The sequence below is a fragment of the Hylobates moloch genome, unplaced genomic scaffold, assembly GCF_009828535.3.
Source record: "Hylobates moloch isolate HMO894 unplaced genomic scaffold, HMol_V3 SCAFFOLD_2, whole genome shotgun sequence".
Lineage (NCBI taxonomy): Eukaryota > Metazoa > Chordata > Mammalia > Primates > Hylobatidae > Hylobates > Hylobates moloch.
In genome coordinates, this window is record NW_026652277.1 from 6,273,802 (window position 1) to 6,295,858 (window position 22,057).

General features: G+C 42.4%; 1 protein-coding gene across 1 annotated transcript in view; it reads right to left on the reverse strand.

Annotated features, from left to right (window-relative positions):
- Nucleotides 1–22,057, reverse strand: part of PRKCQ (protein kinase C theta) — a 199,710-nt gene that overhangs the window by 128,412 nt on the left and 49,241 nt on the right. Inside the window, exons 2-3 of the mRNA XM_058431256.1 lie at nucleotides 7,377–7,503; nucleotides 3,451–3,648 (exon numbers count right to left, since the gene is read on the reverse strand). Of these exons, the coding sequence (XP_058287239.1) occupies nucleotides 3,451–3,648; nucleotides 7,377–7,388 (210 nt within the window). The 5' untranslated portion in view covers nucleotides 7,389–7,503. The remainder of the gene's footprint in view (nucleotides 1–3,450; nucleotides 3,649–7,376; nucleotides 7,504–22,057) is intronic.

A 22,057-nucleotide genomic window follows, 5' to 3' on the forward strand; every position in this document is an offset into this window, starting at 1 on the left:
GACTGGCTTCCTTGGGGAAAAAGCTCTTCTTTTGGAGGGAAAGATAAATCCTGCCTCTTTAAGGCTGCCTCCAGGCCCCTGTCTTCCTTTCTACCTGGGATGCATGTCTAGGTTAATCAGGGCATTCAATGGGGATGGCTTTTCTCTTTTACAAAGAGAGATTGTATTTTTAGGAAAGTCTTGGATGGTCCACTAAAGAAAATTCTAATTACAATGATCTGGGAAGGAATTTATAAATGTATATAAATATATACTTCAGTACTGTATTATTATGCAGAAGAGGGCGGAACAAAGTGTCATTTTAAGGGATGATGTAGGATCTCCCATAAAGTGACATAAGGAGAAGAAAGGACAAATCCAAGTCCAAGACAAGCTGAGCACTGTTGTTAATCTATTAAACCATCCCACTATGCCATTAACAGACCAAAAAGAATAAGAAAGAAGATGACCTGAAGGTCATTATTGGTCGTTATGTCCATGGGTTATCCAGGTGAGCTGGCATAACTAAGAAATAGCAAGTAATGTCCTGTGGAACTCAGGATTGAATTTGAATCGTGGCTAAATAATTTTCTGATTATGTGACCTTGTGTGAGTCACTAAGTCTTGGGAAATCTCTGAAAAACAGACATAATAGCAATGCCTATGTCACAGCATTACTGCCATGAGAATTTTATGATAAAATAAGCTTGCATTGCTGTGACAACTATAAATTTTCATATGAGTTTCAACAGATTAATGAAAAAGAAAAGTGCTTTTCACATGGCATGTATGCACCATTGTTCTCTGGCTTGTGGAATAAGGAGTAAAGAGGGAGGCAAAAATGGAGATGGAAGAGCTATGGTGAGGGGCCGATTTCCAAATGGAATAGTGAAAATTGGCACCAGGTGACCACAAAGTTGGCAATATTCAGTACTTAGTAGTGATGGAAGAAATTAAACCAATTAGCTACTGGAAAAACAGCACCCATAGAAAGCCACATTCCAGCACATTTTGGGGAGTGAATGGGAGACAACCATGAAAACAGTCACAACCTTGGGAAAACAAAAGGTGTCTCTCAATATGGCGTTGAAAAACATGAAAGGCAAATTTGAGAGAATCATTTTCTTTAGAGAAATTAGTGTTGGAAAAGCAGATTCCAATAGAAGTAAGGGAAAATATAAGTCCCAAAAACCTGTTGGCCCTTAAGATAAAAGTAAATGAAGAAATAACCTTGGCAAAAAGATAAAAAACAAAACAAAAAACGCACCAAAGCTTAAAAGTGCAAAAAATGTGCTAGTTGATTAAATGAGCATCTGAATGTCACCATGTGCTTATGTCTAAATAATCCTAGAATGCAAAGAAAAGTCTGTTAAGAATGAAATCAGCAAAATCCTAGGCAAGAAATCATACGCAACTTGAAGAGATACAAATAGAACAGCAAAACCTGCATATCAGTGAAGACTACTTAACAAAAAGATACTCACCCCCTGACTTATCCTTTCATTAATTGAGAAGGAAACATGAATAGAATCGTATTTTTAAAATTGGGGAATTGATGACTCTTTTTTTTTTTTTTTTTTTTTTTTTTTGAGACGGAGTCTCGCTCTATCGCCCAGGCTGGAGTGCAGTGGCGCAATCTCGGCTCACTGCAAGCTCCGCCTCCCGGGTTCACGCCATTCTCCTGCCTCAGCCTCTCCGAGTAGCTGGGACTACAGGCGCCCGCCACCACGCCTGGCTAATTTTTTGTATTTTTAGTAGAGACGGGGTTTCACCGTGGTCTCGATCTCCCGACCTCGTGATCCGCCCGCCTCGGCCTCCCAAAGTGCTGGGATTACAAGCGTGAGCCACCGCGCCCGGCCTTGATGACTCTTTAAAAAAAAATTAGGTAGACCAAATAAACTGGTCTTCCTCAGTTTCTCCCATTCCTGCTTCTACCTAATAAAATAATTAGGCTCACTGCAACCTCCACTTCCAGGGTTCAAGTGATTCTCCTGCCTCAGCCTCCCAACTAGCTGGGATTACAGGCATCTGCCACCACGCCCAGCTAATTTTTATATTTTTAGTAGAGACAGGGTATCACCATGTTGGCCAGGCTGGTCTTGAACTCCTGATCTCAGGTGAACTGCTCACCTTGGCCTCCCAAAGTGCTGGGATTACAGGTGTGAGCCACCACACCCAGCCCCAGGAACCCTCTTCCCAAGCCAACACACAAGTGCTGAGTAGATACTGCCCAAATAAATTACCTGGACATATCTAAGCACGGGCATGAGCACCTTTTAAAAAAAATCTTGGCATATATTTGTCTCTAAAGATTACTTTAGTGATACAAGCAAATATTTTTATACTTTCTTAAGAAGCATTACTTTTTTTAGGTCAAAAATACAAAACTGACACAAAACCTAGTTTTTAGGCTTGTATCATTCCCATTTGAAACCTGTGACTTGCAAATCTTCTGGGAGGATTTCTTAAAATCTGAGTTCTTGAAAATCTTTTGGGTGGATTTCTTAAAATCTGAGCTTAAAATCTTTTGGGTGGATTTTTAAAAATCTGAGTTATAGAAAGTAAGAAGCAGAAAGTCAGGATTCTCTCCTTTGGCACAGATGATATAAACATTTGAAAACATTTTCTGGATTTCAGATCATGTAAAAGCAGTTTCTTACGGATATATTTTCTTTTATTTTGTGCCCCAGAAATTTTCATTGGAATTTTTTTAATGCTTTGATTATTTTACTCTTCCTTTTAACATTTCTAAATACTTACTACCATAATCCAGGTTTTTAACAACTTGGTGTGCTAAGATGAATTGTGTATGATGCACATCTTAGTCAAAGTAAGCTAAGTTCATTACAGCCGAAAAAAATTGTAGGAATTGTCAAAGTATGGAGAGAGAAGACCAAACATTAAATGGATCTGTGTTCTATCCTCTCACATTCTGATAGCTTTTTACTTACTTTAAAAGTGTATTGATGAAGTTTAATAAAATTAAGATTTTGATATCTCAACGTGTTCTGAGTCTATTGGGTTAAACAAGTAATTTCTAAGTTAAAAAGTATTAGAGTTGTTTGATAAATCTTGATTAAGTTTTATATACAAATACTCTTCCCAAAACTGAAAAAGTGAATGAAACTGACAACTGGATTGATAGACAAAAACTCATCCCCCACTTAAGGGGAATTTGAGATATTCCAAGCCTGCTTTAACAGTTTTAAATAAACAATAATTTATCATAGTCTAAGAGACTTCCTACATCTATTTGATGTAGGCATCAAAGAGATCTGAAGATGTCAATGTATTCTACAGCCAATAAACAATAACCATTGCCATTATCAAATCACCAGTAAGGAAGTGGTAGGGAGCCTAGTGACCCGAGGCCAGTGTAATCACACCCTCAGATTGACATGGGAGTTCTGAGCCAGTCATCTGCTACCATCACGCTTATCCCTTAGGTGCATACACTTTACACAACGTTACCCATATTTCTGTCTTCCCGTTGTTCTTCCTGCACCTCTCAGCCAGCGAGTAGAGCTCCACGGTGGTTTCAGAGATGAGGTCCACGTTTTTGCCTTTCACAATGATCTGCATGACTCTTCCCTTGTTGATATGGGCATCAAAAGTGCTGTCCCAGGGTGGGTACATGGTAGGCTTTTTCTGGATATACATCTGCCCGTTCTCTAGGAACAGAAATGTAAGGTCTCATTACTCCTTCAGCCAGGCCTGGAAAATAATTCAGTTCAACTCAACAGTAGCACCTGCTCCCTCTGTTCTCTGGGATATAGAATTCTGTTGTGAAGACAAAAGTAGCACATAAATAATCAGAGACAATATGGGACAGAATGAGACAGTCCTCAGGTTCAGATGCAAGGTGATGCATTGAACCTTATAAGTCCAATGCTGATAATTCAGACAACAATCTGCTAATGCCTTGGAGTGGAAATTGTTACCGAAACACCAGGCGTTCTAGGTTCTGCTGCTCACCACACAGAAAGCCAGTGACTGAGATGACGAGAATTGCCAAAGAAGAAGGCTTTAGTTGGGTGCTGCAGCCGAGGAGGTGAGAGCTCAGTCTGAAGTCCATCTCCGTGACCAACTAAAACTAGGGATTTATATAGCAGGGAAGAAATGTAACTTTGTGTGAGAAAACAGGAATTCGGGAGGGGTAAGGAAGCAATCATGATGAACCAGTGGCCTGGTGCTTCAGTCTCTGGATGCCATGATCTGGTGAGTTTCAGTTCTTTAATATTTTTTTTGAGAGGTGTGGGGATCCTTTCTTGAGGAAGAAACTCAGATAAAACAAATGTAAGTTCCAAACTTTAAGATCAGAAGGGTCCATTTCTATAATTAGCCAAAAACAACTGTCTATGGGACTATTGGGTTGGTTTCAAAATGTTATTTTCCTATTCAACAGTGATAAACCTCACTGGCCCCAGGTTAAACATAGTCAATACAAAACTACTGTGTGTTCATCTGAAAGACATAGTGGCGTAATTTCAGCATGTAATGAATGCTCCTTTAAGAAATATTTACATTTTTTTCCATTTGACATAAATACAGTAAGAGACAATGATCTTTAAAACATAATGAGACATTATTTCCTTCTCTAATTCTTGGGTGAAGATACATTTTACATGTACCACGCACCCTCAGCAAAAGCTGATGAGCAAGTCAGAGAGGTGGTGCTGATCTTTACCCGTGGAGCCAGCAAGGCTGAAGCCGACTGCAAGCCTGCAAGTGAGGAGAGACAGGCAGGCAGGAGCCCTGGAAATAGTAACGAATCTGCAGACAGGAAGGTCAGTTTAGGGGAAACCTCCCTAAAGCCGCTCTGTGATTGGCAAAGAGTTTACTAATTAAGAAGTTTTTCCTTGTCTTTCACGCACATTGGATTTTCTCTGGTATTTATTCTTTAATCATCTCAGAAGCAGAAACCTGCATTTGAGTGTTTGTTTCTTGTGATATAAGCACATTAAGTGGCAGATTTAGCAATTCAGAGATGTCGATTAAGCAAAAGGGGAAAAATCCGCTTAAAGCCAGGAAATAAAGCCCTTCTAACTTTCGAGGGCTCCTTCTGTCCAACACACAAAGCTAAACAGAGCAGGCATTTAGCATTTGTTAAATTAATATTTATTTCGGGGGTATACAAGGAGTTGAATAAGCTTGAAACTCAAATGTTAGATAAACTTGGCTAGGAAAGATATAAACCAAGAGACTACTAAAGGTGGAATAGAAAGGGGACATGTTTTGTGGGTTGGTTAAAAAGAAATTGGACTGGAGATTGGGCTTTTTAGAAACCAATGGTAATATTAATGATCACAGTAACATTTTACTTCCACAGACCTGAAGCTTCCCTTCCAGATAATTCCTTTCGACGGTAACCATTCTCTGTGCCTGGAGAAAAGCGCCAAAAATCCTCTGAGAAGGGGCAAAAATCCCCAAAGCAAGGCACTTTTTACATTTTCATTCACCACGTTTGTATCCACCTAAACAGAGGACCCTATCTATCTAGAGTGTTACCGTTTTAATGACTCACAGCCCCACAGCCCCGTGGCCTGTTTGTCCTTGTTCTGTTGGCTCATCGTGGAAAATGCAGCCTTACACCCCAAGAACTGAAATGTGTTTAACTTCTGTAGAAGTAAATATTGAATGATAATATTCAGAGTGATTTCTTTTCAGAACAAACCCAAAATAAAATCAAAAGCAAAAACCTCTAAACTCCCTCCAACTCCACAGGCTAATATTTAGGAAAACCAGTTTCCTTCTTTTCTGACAAGAACTCTCGATCCACATGGCTGATTAGACCAAGTTCAAAGGCAAGGCCAAAAGCAAAAAAAAAAAAAAAAAAAAAAAATGCCCTCAGGAGGCAAATGTCAGGGAGACCTGAGATGGTAAAGAGAACTGGATCCAGGAGACCCATTAAGTCAAAGGCAGCTTTGAAAAACTCAGACATTTTACACTTCAAAGATGTCTGTGACATTTGAAAGGTTTTAGGTTGGGAGCAAGTGGCATTCACACTTTTAACTAAACAGGAGAGAACTCTGGGCAAAAAGGAAATCAAGATGATTCAGACAGTCTCTCTGGCTTTGATGTGTTCAGAGTGGCTGGAAGGACAAAGTCAGCTGTGAAGCAAAAAGGCTTTTGGTGGGGAATGCAAAATAGTAGGTTTGGGAACCCCAAAATCTGAACTCTGAGTATCTGGCAGGAGGTTCTCAAAGTCTGAGTCAGTTTCTTCTTGCATCTGCAAATGTCCCTGCTCACAGGCCTTTGCAGGACAACCCTATATAAAATAACACACATCCCTGCCCCCAGTCCCTCTCTTCTTTACACTGCTTTTTGTTCCTTCATTACCTGCTATTTGTATTTTTGTTTATTGCCACTTTCTTCTGCAAGAATAGATGCTCTAAAGGGAAGGCAGTCTTCCTGAGTTCCTTCAGCTTATTTGGTTGACTTTTTTTCCCTCTATGCTGTGGCCCCAGCACTCTTGCAGTGGTCTCTCCGTAAACACTTTTGTGTAAGTGAACTGTGATGGCTTCCATAGTTACTGCAAGCCTGCATCCATCGTCATTATCATTCCCTACAAAGTGTCCGCTAAAATAAAAATGCACGTAGGGAAACAAGAAAAGGTGTGCAGTCAGGAGAGTTGTGGGATCTAAACTCCCTCCTAGTTTTCCTTTGGAAATCCATGGCAAAATTACAATGCAGAGGTGAGGATCTCGGAGAGTGGAAGCCAGCCGACGTGACCACAGAGAGATTCCCTACACAGAAGACTGTTGGAACAGAACATTCTGAACCCACAAACGGGACGCTGGGTGGCTGTCCCACTTTCCCCCTCACCTTGAGCTGCCTGCAAATATTTAAACTTGATGAAATGTCACTATTCTTTCATTCGGCCAAGACCTTAGTGAGTGCAAAAGTACGTTTTCTGAAATTTGGATTCTAATGGCTAATTATAGATGCTTTGTAATATCCACTGAAGCTTTGCCAAAGCAGCAGTAAGCAATCTTTAGAGTTGGTTGGAAGATTATGCAGTCTTAATCTACCTAGACTTATTTAAAGTAACCAGGCTTAACCACATAGGCCCATGTTCTACTTCAGCTCATTAGAGTTCCTTCCTATTAACTCCTTACGTAATTTCCTCAGCCCAGCTTTCTCTTTCCCTTTGTATATGTGGGAAAAATGATACAGTGCAGCAGAGCCACCGGTAGGCCATCGGGTCCTGGTTTAGAGTCCATCACGAAATGTGTGTCCATGAGGAAGTCCTTGGCTTTGCTGGGCATCAGTGTCCTACATAGTAGGATTTGGTTCCACCAGATGATGTCAGATGTCCTGGAAGACCTTGCTTCATAGATAGTTCATAGCAGGATTCTCCTCCTCCTCCCCCGCCTTGAAAACCCACTCAAGCTTACCTGATTCGACATACTCTTTGACGAGCACAGCACAGTAAGGGTTAACAGCCTCGCCCTGACAAGACTGGCAGGACCCGCAGTCAAAGTTGGACAAGCCAATCCGAAGAAATGGTGACATGGTTGCGCCCTGGAAAAAGACAGAAGACAAACTCTGTTTGGGGGCTATAAAAGATGTTTGGTGCCCCATGTCTACTTAACCAGTGCTTTATCATGGACAGCCAGAACCTCACATAGGTCCACTATCTCTCTGAACAAATGTTTTCACTTCCCCTTCTGCAGAGGACACTGCTGGACTCACCCAAAACCACACACCGACTTGCTGAGGGGAGAGACTTTCCGGAACTCACTCAACCTCGCTAGTGAGAAATAACTCGAGAGTTAATTCCACTCAACCTAATGGAGTTAGGCCCAATGGTTGGAGAGTGAGGCAAAAGTTTTCCAACATTTTATGTCTTCTGTTATTCAAGTAGGTGCCCAGGAAACAGCACACAGTAATCAGAAAATGAGTTTATATAGAGCGAGTCTATTTTAGTCACACTAGTTAAATATGACACCGCAAAATTCTTACATGGTCTATTTATGTGTGTAATGGGATTGGCCCAAGGCATTCAGCAGCTGATCCTTATTTACCTTGGACATTTTCAGAAAGGTCTACTTTCTTCACAGTTATACACACATACACACACACACACACACACACACACACACACACATACACTCTAAGCCTTTGAACATCACAAACCACATAGAAAACTCCAAACTAATTGACTACTATAAAATAGGGCTTTCTCATATAAGGATGAACAAAATACTTCATAAAAGCCCAAAAATCAGTAATTATGCTCTCCAAGAGGTTTAGATGATAGTTATCAAAGCGTTAGCTACAAATCCAGGAATCTAGTCTAATTCTTCATCTATTGTTCCATTATTGAGTGTTCTGGCCACTTATGTGAACTAGATACCTCTTCTTTTTTACCTACTTTTCTGAGGTCCCATTAATCTGAAACTATCATCTGATATTCAGTGAAAAAGTTACTTCCTTGCTCCATCTCTCTTTTTGACAATTTTATACTTATAATTTTTTCTAAGCTTTCATAAGTAAGCCAAAGATAGGAAACAAAGCGTTGGTTGTCTTTTCTGCCTTTGTATAAAGAAAGAAAACTATTTGAAATAATAAAGACCTGGAAGGAGAATCAGTAACATACCTGGAGATCTTGGACCTGTAATACCTCATCTAGCTAAGCCAAAAGGGATCTCCAGTATGCTAAATGCCAGTGTTCTTTGACTCTACAAAAGAGACAAATTAGGAGCTTTTGACAGACATTGCTAATTTCACAGATATTAATGAAGTCCTAATTTCCTGCAGAGTTTGGAAGGTTTATCTAAAGGAGACGGTTGGGTAAACATCACGATTTGCTGGGTTCCGTATCTGTCACGTTGCTGAATTAGCAGGTAGATGACTTACAAATTTGTCTTTAGGGGGCCCCCTTTGCCCTGTGAGTTTAGAATTCCCAGGCAGGAGCGGGGCTAACAGCTGTGAGTTCTCCAGAGAGAGTTTCTTTGAGAATCCCTTCTTTCCTGGGCCACTTGGGTCTTTTAGACAAAATTTCATTTCTCCACAAATCAGGAAAAATCACTGAGAATAATCTTCAGTTACAGGAGTTTTTGCCCTGTCGGGACTTCTTGAAGATTTCCTTAATTCTGTTTGAGTCCAAAGGGATCACTGACTCACAAAGCCTGAGTTAAAGCACCTGGCCTTTTCTGGTGTCACCCTGCTATTCCCAGGGTGAGTTTCTAATCAGGCAACAGCAGCCCAGCAGGCGTCTGGGAAATGCTGTCTCAGGAAGAGATAGAAACCTCCAGAGTGACCAGGGCTTCCACTACAGCAAGGAAGAGAGTTGGGGCAAAACCCTCTCTCCTCCTGAAGGTCTTACCTAGACAATGATTTCTTACTTAATAAGCAATGCAGATTAAACGGCCATTTCACCAGATTCACTTGCACTATTCTGTTACTTCTAAGCATTTTGACGATTTGTCCAATACATGTGTGTTCTGTTTGACAGCCAAGTCAGTATCCCTCTTTCTAAAGGTCTGGTCGCAGACCTTTAGAAATGTATGTCAGACACGACCTGACATACACTTGACATCTAGAAGACAGAATAGGTATTTGTGTGGTAATCTTCACACATCATTCAACAGAACTGCAAGCTCAGGTGTGAGTTTTTCAGGCAGATGGCAGCATTTTACACCTAAACTACAGAGTGCTTTTCTCTGTGTAGTTCAGAGTGCTTTTTAGGTGATCATGATGAAAAACAAAGAAGACACACAAAGTTAGTATAAAGTCTCTCCAGATTTCCACCAAGAACACTTACTATTTTGGTCTATTTTCTCTAGTCCTTTTAAATTAGCAAGTTTTGTGTTTTTTTTTCTTACGTGCTATGATCATCCTGTGGAATTATATTTGGCTTTTTAAGTTAACATTTTACTATAACATTTTATTCAAGTTTCTCTGACATTTTCTCAGGCTTCCTTGTCATTCTTGCATGGCATCCTATTGACAGTAGTTCTACGATCTGCGTTACTAAAGTCTGTAGCTACATATTTAGTCTGTTTCCAACTTCTACACACCAGAAAAAAATGCATCTTTAAGATAGCATCTTTTTTTTTTTCTTTTTACAACCTTTCCCAGATTTAGGAATACTGCATCAGACTGGATCACCAGAGTATTACGATATTATTTATCAAGTGTTATTCCTATTGGTAAGGTCTTACACATTTAAAGAAAATAAGCAGGCCGGGCGCGGTGGCTCACGCCTGTAATCCCAGCACTTTGGGAGGCAGAGGCGGGCGGATCACGAGGTTAGGAGATCGAGACCGTCCTGGCTAACACAGTGAAACCCCGTCTCTATTAAAAATACAAAAAATTAGCCGGACGTGGTGGTGGTGGGCGCCCGTAGTCCCAGCTACTCGGGAGGTTGAGGCAGGAGAATGGCGTGAACTCGGGAGGCGGAGCTTGCAGTGAGCCGAGATTGCGCCACTGCGCTCCAGCCTGGGCGACACAGCGAGACTCCGTCTCAAAAAAAAAAAAAAAGAAAAAAAGAAAATAACCAAACTTAACGGTAAAGACCTACCCAGGGAAATAGCTATGGTTAGTGTAGCTTAGTCCGAGGCATGCTATTTCAGCACATATATTTTTGTCTAAGAAACTCTCATGTGTTTTGTCTAAGAAACTCCCATGTGTTACACAATAGACCACCAGGATGGCTGAACAGTAGAAAAGAACTTTATTGGCAATATCAGTCTGCACACCAGGAAGAGACAGTCTTCGGCGTGTCTAACGCCATTCTTACATAATATGGGTATACAAATCTGTAAGAAAAGCACTGTTTATGACCCAAGAAAATAAATTGCAAAGGCACAAGCTATACAGGATACAAAAATCATAGTTGCAACTAATTGTGGAAAAATGTTCAGCCGATGAGCAATTTAAGACATGCAGAATAAGATACTTTGTAATTGCATGTACCATTCTTGAAAAGACAAAACTATATGAAGAAAAACATCAGTGGTTGCCAGGAGTTGCAGCAGGGAGGAGCAGCATGAGCAAATTTTGGGGAAAGACAGAAGTGTTCTCCGGCTTGATTGTTCGAGTGGTCGCAGAAGTCTAGACTTAAATTCACAGAACTACACGAAGCCAAAAGTCAATTTTACTGTATGATAATTCAAAAACCAAAAGAAAAGAGATATATGCAATTGGTATTTTAAGGCATGTGTTATAAATACAGAGATTATAAAGTAAAAAGAATATAGATGAAAAAGCTGCATATTAAATTAAAATCTTAAAGTAATCAAAAGTAGCCTCAAATTACTAAAGGGAAATGATCAGATCTTTAAAAAAATTAAAATAGCTTTGGTTCTGTGGTATTTAAGCTCTTTTGAATATTTGCAGTTAGGCAAACACAGCTGAGAATAAAATAACATTAGAAATTAATAATGCATTTTATTTGAGGATAAATTAACATTTTAAGTCCTAATTTAAGCTGTAAAAAGAATTATAATATTTAAAATATATAACAAAATAGTCTGGGCATGGTGGCTCAAGCCTGTAATCCCAGGACTTTGGGAAGCCGAGGTGAGTGGATCACTTGAGGTCAGGAGTTCGAGACCATCCTGGCCAACATGGTGAAACCCCCTCTCTACAAAAATGCAGAAATTAGCCGGGCATGGTGGGGGGCATCTGTAATCCCAGCGACTCTGGAGGCTGAGGCAGGGGAATCGCTTGGCTCCCTGCAGAGGTTGCAGAGAGCCAAGATCGTGCCATTGCACTCCAGCCTAGGCAACAGAGCAAGACTCTGTCTTAAAAAAAGAAAAATATATAATAAAAACAATAATATGTTTTTGCCCATGCAATTATCAAATATTTTTGAAATGCTATTACTTAATGTTGGTAAGGAAAAAATGAATCATACACTTCCACACAATGCTGCTGGGTATGTGAGTTACCACATTTAACAGATATACACATGTGTGTATATGTAAGTATATATGTGTGTGTATATGTATGTATATGTGTGGATGTAAAAATATGTGTATCTATCCATCTATATTAAGAACCAAGAAGATGTGTAATGAATACACAAGAAAGAAATTGACATAAAAGATTTTCGTGGGTTGCCTTTTGGTGTTCGGAGCAGACAGTAGGGGGAAGGGGATTTCCCTGGGTGTTAAACAGAAAGGAGAGTTTCTTAGACAAAAATATATGTGCTGGAATAGCACGCCTCGGACTAAGCTGTGTGATCTGTCCTCTGTGCACTCTAAATTTCATTCGGTCTCATCTTCACTCTCCATTCACGTGTGATCTGAGAGACCAAGAGAGTTGCCCCTTCATCAGCTAAGATGGACTCTAAGATTAAAGAAACAAAAGTTACCCAGGGGTCGAGGATTCAGGGCTTGGCTGGCATCACAACCTCCTAAATTCCTACAGCTACAGGAAAAGCCACACCCTTGCTAGTCTCCCTAATAATAAGAATAATCAGGTGAAGTATGAGACTCTTCCTAACTCTGATTTACAACCCAGACCCCTGCAACTCTGATTGGACAGGGGACCAGCCTTCCAGGCATTCTTTCCTGATAAGGAAATGCAGACCCCAAGCCAGTTTCAGCACCTTACAGGTGCTGCACACAAAATGTCATTGTGTCCTATAATTTGCCTTTTGACACAAAGAGCCAAATTTAGCACTTCATTTTAATGCTAAAACTGTTCCCCAAAGTGAACATGGGATGTATGTTGGATATATGTTTACCCCTGGCACCTGCACTTAACTCCCCTCATAAATATGTATAGATTTTTCCCCAAAGCTTTCTGAATATGTCTGACTCTACTGTGTAATATGGAACCTGGGAGGCATAAAACCAGCCTGCACTTTCCCTCTTTGAAGAGAGAGCACCTTCCGTACACACCGAAGAGTGTCTCTTCCTGGTGTGCAGACTGATATTGCCAATAAAGTTCTTTTCTACTGTTCAGCCATCCTGGTGGTCTATTGTGTAACACATGGTAGTCTCATACTTTATGACAACAATCTATGCACATGAAGACTGACTGGCCAGGCTGTTCCGAACAAGGCAGGGGCTAGGTCCCCCCATAGATCCCTTGTCTGAGCAATAAAGTCATGCATTCAACTCTCTCCTGGAAATCTCCAAGGGGACCCCAAACTCACCAGGTCCCATACAGAACTCCCTGCCTTCCCTTTCAAACTTGCCTCTTCCTTCATTTTGCCAGCTCAGTGCTGGGTGCCGTGACGCCCAGCCCTCACCCGCTGCTTCAACTTTACCCTTCCCCTTGTGCCCCACGACCCACTTGCTTCATCTCCTGCTCCACCAATTCTGCATTGCCTCTCTTGTGACTCACAGCAGCTTCTTACCCTGCCTCCTCTGTCCAGCCTTGGTCACCTCTCAGTCTCCATCAAATCTCCATGCTCCAGCCTGAATGATCTTAGGATCTTGCACAACTGCTGCTGTTTCTCCAACGTGCCATGTGTTTCACAGCTTCAGCCTTCTAGGAGAGCTGCATCCCCTCCCTGGAACGCCTCCCTGTTTCACTCCATCCTCCCCGCCCCCTTCCTCATCTTTCGAGTTCCTGTTCAGTCTCTAGCTCCTCTTGGAAGCCTTCGTTCCCCTCCTCCAGGGCCCTCCCATCAACACCTCTCCATGGGAAGTTCTCAGCCCCGGCTCCTGCAGTTCTCTGAGTCCACTGCTAGACAGCACCTGTCATATTGATTTGCGTCACACCTGCCATTTCTACAGTCTGAGTGGGGTTGATCCTGTGGCTCCCAGCTCTCAGCCCTCTAATGTGGGGACTTAGTAGAGCCCCACCAGGATGTCGCCTACTTAATTCTTGAGATGCTACATACACTCAGAAGAGGGGTTTGACTCCAACTACACAAGTCTGTCTGGTCTCATCTGCAATACATTTAGCAAAAACTCCTCAGAACGAGTGCATTTGGGTGCCTTACTTCCCTCATCCCCAGTGAAGATAAACAATTTCCCTTTGTGATCACATTCCTTTGGAGATGTGGTCAGCTTGTGGGATAGGGGAAGAGACAGAGTGCTGGTGCCCATGCTGCCATATTTCCCTAGAATGTGCAGTTGGATTTGTGGGTTCACGTCTGTCTTCCTCAACAATTCCGAGAGAAGGGGCCATGACGTCATCATCTATGTGCCTCCAGAGCTGATCCCCCTGTCTGATATATGCTAGAGACTCAGTGCATTTTTCTTAGGGAGTTCATTTTCAAAAGCAACATTTTACCAAATCTCTTCATCTCATGCATTTGTTTTACTTGAAAGAGTATACAATGGTCAAATTAAGTGACAGACAATTACAGAGGGAGTCAAGAGCAAAGGATTCAGCCCAGCACTTGTTGTAAGCAAAAGATCGATGCCCTCATACACTGAACTGCTGGAGTTATTTAAACTCTCTAAGCCTGCTTTCTCATTTGGAAATCACTGATAATACTATTACTCATCCCAAAGAGCCATGAGGATTAAATGGGCAAATACACACAAGGTGCTTAGAATGGGGCTGGCTCAAAGTAAATACTCAATAAATGTTAGTCATTATTATTACAACTCTGATATATTTTCTAATGGCCTTCTCGACTTCATTGGTGTGTATTAAAAAGAGCAGGAGGAAAGTAGAAATAGTCTTTTAGGAGCATAACTGGGTTAAATAATGTGACCTTCCTCTGCGCTCTGCTACGGAGCTCGCATAAAACCCTCCATCTATCTCTTGCAGAGCACTTACTACCCTCTAATGTCCTCATCTGGATGCAGTCATTATCATGATGGATATCAGGTATGTCCATCCAATCTTCCAAGCTTTTGCTACCCCAGCTGCAAAACACCATCATGATATATACTATGTTACGTTATGTTATGTGATGTTATTTATTTATTTATTTATTTATTTTGAGACGGAGTCTTGCCCTGTTGCCCAGGCTGGAGTGCAATGGCACGATCTCGGCTCACTGCAACCTTTGCCTCCTGGGTTCAAGCGATTCTTCTGCCTCAACCTCCCGAGTAGCGGGATTACAGGTGCGTGCCACAACGCCTGGCTAAGTTTTGTATTTTTAGTAGAGACTGGGTTTCACCATGCTGGCCAGGCTGGTGTTGAACTCCTGACCTCAGGTGATCCATCCACCTTGGCCTCCCAAAGTGCTGGGATTACAGATGTGAGCCATCGCACCCGGCCCATAGGTACTTTAAAACTACAAAGGATCTTTACTCTTACAAGCTCACTATTTTCAGCTTTAAGTGTGATCTCATTTGTCTTTTGTGTGTAGCTTTGATGCAGGTACATGATCAAGTATAATTGTTCAGTGCTTTAGGTCACACGCTATTATGTACTGAACTGAGAATTCTGGTCTTTTGATTCTCTGGACACTGACTCACCTATTTAGCTAGGCTGATTCACCCTCCACAATTCAAACCCCCAGAATGCTTTTACAGAGATGCTGAGGATGTAAACATAACTGAACCTGATGGGGACAAATTCCATATAAATAGAAAGCAATGGAAGTATAATATACTCTCATCAATTGAAAAAACTATCAAGAATTCTCTTCCTCAGTAGCAAATGAAATAAGAAATAGCAAACTTCTTCATTTAATAAAATGTTTGGATAGCATTTGTATTACTATAATTCAGTGGGAGATGGCTCAGTGTTGGGGGAGATTCTTACAGAATTAAAATAACAATAGTCATCACTTGTATCAAAACCTCTCACATATGGAAGAGAGAACACAGATTAATCAATAGTAAATTTGGGAATGAGAAACAAAGCATTCAATGGTTTCCAATTACATCTGCTCAGCCAAATTTGGTAAACATCAATTCAGAAAAATTTTGGCAAATTAAACTACACCGAGAGCTTTTGCATTTCTTTATGAGATAGAAAGGTTTCTTAGGTAAAAGTGACTGCTGTTAAAAGAAACATATAAAAAAAGACCTTTTCACAATGTACACAGAAGGAAGATGATAACTAGTAAAAAAAATCACATAGTTGGGTAGCGTTTTGCTTTGTTGCTAAGACTTCTACTAAGTAGTATAATAAAGAGGTTAAATATTAGCTTTCACCAACAAAAATGGTCTCAAAAGTGAATTAAAATAGTAAGTATGGGCCAGGCGCAGTAGCTCAGGCCTGTAATCCCAGCACTTTGGGAGGTTGAGGTGGGAGGATCCCTTGAGCCTAGGAGTTTGAGACCAGCCTCAGGAACAAAGCAAGACCCTGCCTCTAATTTTTTTTTTTTTTAATTAGCTGGGCATGGTGGCACACACCTATAGTTCCAGCTACTCGGGAGGCCGAGGTGGAAGGATCACTTGAGCCCAGGATGTCGAGGCTGCAGTGAGCTGTGATTGCACCACTACACTCCAGCCTGGGGGACAAAGCAAGACCCTTTTCAAAATAATGATAATAATAATAAAGTATAAATTGAAGATAATATTTTAAAATAACCCCTACAATACAGTGACAAAGGAAACCCACGCCTAACAGTCAACCCTCAGTCAGAACTAGAGATGAAGGAGGCTTCGTGGACAGACCAAGTGCTGCCCTCCTGCCTGCCAACATTAACAACACTCTGCACTTTCCCCAAAAAACCAACGATAGTGTTGAAGTTAAACCTTGAAATATAGAAAATAAAACACCTGGGATGACATTATTAATCTTCTGACACCAATTTTAATAGGTTACATGAATAGATAGTCCCACTAAGGCATAGCCCTGGTCGAGTTACACTGTTACTTAAGAAAGCTGTCCCAGTCTTTGTTGAGTTAAAGCCTAATTCTTTTTTTTTTTTTTTTTTTTTTTTTTTGAGACAGAGTCTCACTCTTTCACCCAGGCTGGAGTGCAGTGGCGCATTCTCGGCTCACTGCAGGCTCCGCCTCCCGGAGTTCACGCCATTCTCCTGCCTCGGCCTCCCGCGTAGCTGGGACTACAGGCGCCAGCCACCTCGCCCAGCTAATTTTTTGTATTTTTAGTAGAGACGGGGTTTCACCGTGTTAGCCAGGATGGTCTCGATCTCCTGACCTCATGATCCGCCCGCCTCGGCCTCCCGAAGTGCTGGGACTAATTCTTAACCTGTTATTTAAAAGCCTCCGTGTATTGGGTTCAAGTTGCCCCCTTCACACAGCACGACTCTCAGTGGAGTCCCAGCCTGCCTGGACTTCTCTCGGTTTGCTGAAGCTCCCTGAATATCTGTCTCTATGGCTCTGTTCACGCCATTCCTTCTGTTTCTGAGCTCTGTCATCTCAAACCAAGCACAATTACCATCTTTCAAAATCTTTCTCATGCTTCATGAGATCCTTAAAAAATCCTATGAGATAGAGTGGGTATTACTAGTTACTCACCTAATAATATTAAAATAATAATCACATTAATTGTTGTAATGAACTCTCATAGGCACTTTGACTTATATTGTCTCCATAAACCCTTCCAGTAGCTGTCAGGTGGACAGGACAACTACGGTAGTTATCTCCATCTTATTAATGTATAGATTTTATGGCTGGGGCTCAGCAAGTTTAGGTGACTTGTCTATGGTTACAAAGTGCTTGGAGGGCCTGAATTCCAACTCAGGGCTCAGATTTCAGTCCCTTTCCACGGCATCCTACCACCTGCCAGATCTAGCGTCTTCAGCCGTATTCCAAGCCCATGTCTGATGCTTTCTTCTTACCTACTTTTCACTTTTTTCTCCTTCCAGAATCCACAGAATTAATAGCTCAGATGGGGACAGTTATGGGTAGACTTTCTCCTACATGGGAAGGGTCCCCTCTTACAGGACAGAGCTCTCACCAAAGCGACATACAAATAAAATGCCTTCTGATGTTGAATATGAACTTTTGCCCTTCAGCTCAGGGTGCTGCCACCAGTACTGATGTGAAGAAGGAGGGAGAAAAGTGGGTGAGGAGGGAGGAGGGCAGTGGGCCAAGTCTGTGAGTCTCACCAAGTCTGGATCCTCGGGCCCCAGCTGGCCCACCTCCCTCTGTGCTTCCAGTCCCTGTGAGGTGCCTCCTGGCTGCAGCAGGCAGGCTCTCACTGATGGAGGACACAGCCTTGCCGTCCACCACGGAGTTCAGCCAGTCATAGAAATAGTGTTTAAAAGGGGGTTAGGCTTTCCATCAGCTTTTAGCCCACGTTACAGCTGAATTACCAAGCATGTGCTAGGTGACAGTTGCCTGCCGTGGAAATCTGTCATGCATAACAGGATTCCCACATTTTCAGAGTCCCAACAATTAATGACTTTAAAATTATTGAAGTCACTTTTGAAATGACTATGGATTTATTTTAAGTTTTTTTTTTTTTTTTTTTTTTTTGAGGGTAAAAGTAGGGGAAGGTCAATTGCGGTAAAAACAATAATTATATTAAACTCATCAAATATTCTATTAATTTGGTGTGAAAGTAATTTGCAGTTTTTGTCATTAAAAGCAATGGAAAGAAAAAAAAAGGCTGGGCGTGGTGGATCACGCCTGTAATCCCAGAACTTTGGGAGGCCGAGACAGGCGGATCACCTGAGGTCAGGAGTTCAAGACCAGCCTGATCAACATGGCTAAACCCTGCCTCTACTAAAAATACTTTTTAAAAAAACTTTGCCATTAAAAGTATTGGCAAAAATCGCAGTTACTTTTGCACCAATCTAATAATGCCATCTTGCCATACTTTATGTTGCCTTGGTGCTCTCTGTGGGGTCATTACACTTTCAGTTGTTCAGGCAACTGCCTTACAACTAATTCTGATTTCTGAACAAATCCTTAGCAGGTATCTTAATCATCGAAGATGTCAAAAGGAAAAATGGAAATAGTATATACCTGGATGTCCCAGACACTCTTATCTAAGCCCATGAGCAGGAGAAAAGAAAGGCTCACTTGCCTCTTTCCTCCACGATCTCCACACAGAGGATCATTCCCAGGTTGGTTTCTTCGAGGGTGATCTGCTGGAGGCCATGAAGTATCATTTTGGAGAAACTCTTCTCCCAGGGCTCCATAAATCAAAATGCTGGGGTGGGGGTAAGGTCAGGCTTGGTTCCGTTCCTGCTCCTAACTCCTCATTTCTAGACCTCAGCTCTCCCACAAGCAGCTGCCCTGGGGAAGAATCCTTGAAAATGTTGTAGTCACCCACAATCTGCTGGTATTATTTTGGGAACTGAATGAGATAAGGTATGAGGAAACTCCATAAACTCCTACGTGCATTGCACAGATTAAACGAGTTAATATGTATAGAACAGAACAATGCCCAGCACATAGTAAGCCTTCTATATGTGTTTATTTTCATTATTTGAAATGCTAAACAATGCTCCACAATTGGGAAAATGGCTGTCCAAATCCTAGATATTCTTTCTCCTTTTTCCTCAGGATCCTTGGTATTTATGACCTAATGTTCTGTGATTACAGTATCCACGATTTCTGATTATAGTGACTATGCATCCATTCACTCATTCATTCATTCATTCAACAAACAGTTACTAGAGCTACTAGGCACTAAGTGTCTTAGGACACTGCAGTCAGCCAAAGAGACAAAACCCATCCTTTGTGCAGGGGTCCAGATGCACGAGACAGACAAGAAAGCAGAAGAATATAATATGAAATACACTAGGGGACTTCCATGAAACAAACTAAGCAGAGGAGAGAGGTGGGGAGTGCTGGGTGGGGCGGCAGGGAGGGCTTTGCTGGTCCCGAAGGGTCTCTGTGAAATGATGTTGAGTAAAGACCTGCAGGAGGAGAAGAGTGAGCCACACAGACGACGGCCGGTGAGCGTTCCCGGCTGAAACATGGGTGTGAGGTCGGAGCTGCCAAGCATGTTCTGGGAAGGGGGATGGGCTGCGTGGAGTGAGCAAGGGGTAGAGAAGACAGACGAGGTGGGCGTGCCCATGGGGCTGTCCACAGGCCATGGTGAGAACTTGGAGTTCAGGTAGGACACTGCCCGAGGGGTCTGCGTGCTGTCTTCAGCTTTGAGTGCAGAGCAGACTTATTTACACCTAGAATGGGGGTAGCCTGGTCCCTGTGTTGACAGGATGTAAGGAGCACGTGCAGAAGAAGAGAGACTACTGGGGGCAACTTCACTCTTCCAGTTGATGGTCGGGGGGCACCAGCAGAAGGACCCTGGCAGCGTGCAGGGATTCTGAGATCTCTTGATGGGATGCACCAAGTGACTGAAGATGAGGGGAGGGAAAAGGAGGAGCAGGGTGGCCTCAAGATTTGGGGCCCCAACCCATGGTAGGAGGCCATCCCCATTCACAAGATAGGAGCACTGTGGGAAGAACTAGATGGCGCGAGAAGATGAGACATTTTGTTTTGGACACGTTAACTTTGAGATATGGAGAATACAGTTGATACCTTTTCCGAATCAAGAATTAAGACACATGAACTAAGGATGTAAAAGTTGTATTTTCAGCAGCCAGTTGCTGAAACTTCTTGGGCAAGTGGGTATTTATTGGGAATCATGGGACTAGATATTTGAGGTCTAGGTCACATAATTTCCATATCTAGAAAACAGCAGGCAGTAAAAGATATAAAAACTGAAATGATGATGATGTTGGTTATGAGGACAACAGCACCCATCACTTACTGAGCAGTTCTAATCATGGTCATTATTAGAAAGCTCATAGTTTCCCTCCTTGTGTTTTCAAACAGAGAAGCTTGCCCAGGTCTGGGCCTGTCCCTCTAACCTATCCTCATTCCCCACCCCTGCACCCCAGGAAGAAGAGTGATTGATCTGATGGATAAGTTTGTAAAAGAAAATAAAATCTCAGGCCCCCCAAACCCGTTATGCCAAGGGGAGAGGTAAGCCTGGAAGCTGAGTCCTGCCACAGTGCCATTCTTTTTCCCCAGGAGACATCAGTCACTTCACAACCCTGTGTCACAGCATTCTATGTAAGCCAGGCTCCCACAATGACAAAAGGCCCCGTGCTTCTCCCAGATGGCCACTGTCACACACTGCTCACAGGGAAATTCCTTTCTGGCCCCAAAATCCTTCAGGATCCACATTTCCCTACAAAACAAGCCTATGCCGATTGCAACCCTAGGACTGCAACCTAAGCTTAACGTCTAAAACTGAGTTCGGTTTTAGAAACTCAACTGACAATGTTGATTTCAAGCTCATCTTCCCAGGTACAGAAGAAGGGCCAGCTGAGATCAGTCACTCTTCTCCTGACTCTGAGGCAGGTGCATAATGGATTTGTTCCTCTGCTCCCTGTTCTCACACATTTACCTCGTCTTATGTAAGACATGGATTTGGTAAGCGCTAATTAGAGCCTCCCTGCCTCCCTCCTCCCTCTTCCCTCCTGCTTGCCCCCTCTCCTTAAGCACTGAGTTCCTAAAACCCTCTTTGGAAAGCACAGGTCACAGGTGCTTCTGGGGCTGGTGTTTTTCCCGGGTGTGTCCTCAGACTTTAGCTCAATAAACCTCAACCGATAGAGAAACTTGCCTCAGTCACTCATTGTTTGGTTAACATGTTCTACATGAATAAACTGTTCCCACCCATCTCCACCCTCCTCTTCTCATTTTGCAGGATCTGCTGATCTGCAGAACCATTTCTGCACTAGTCTTGGCCATGTCATAGGCTGGGGTGGGGTGGGGTGGGGGGGGGGGCGCATCCCCCTCAGTTGGCAGGGGTGAGAGGGTCCCTGCCACAGTCCAGCATCACCTGGGATGCTGTGAACAGAGACGACCAACTTATTTGCCTGAATGCTTTAGCCATCTCCATCGATCTGGCCTTTGTTATAACTGGTGGACATGCTTCTCCATCTCCCCGTCTCCTGATCCGCCACTCCGTTTGTTCTAAGCACAAGCATAGCCAAGAGGGCTTATGTGTTGGATCTCCCACAACCCACAAAACTGTGCAAAGGACTCACAGTGGGTAAGCAACAGCACCTGAACCCAGCTTTGGCGGCTAAGTGTCTCCACCCAAACTAATACGTTATTTCTTGTTAGCAAATGTCTTTGAAGGTTAGGTTAGGGAGGACATGAATGCATGGAGGTTTCACTGTAGACTGTTTCTGTTTGCTCCCACCTGTCCCTACTTGCAAAGGACCTGTTATGACTGTAGGGACAGGCTTTCCTGGCAACTTGCTTAATTATCTTAAGCACTAATAGGATGTTTCTTTTTGTCTGTACCTGGGGCTTAATGGTCTTTC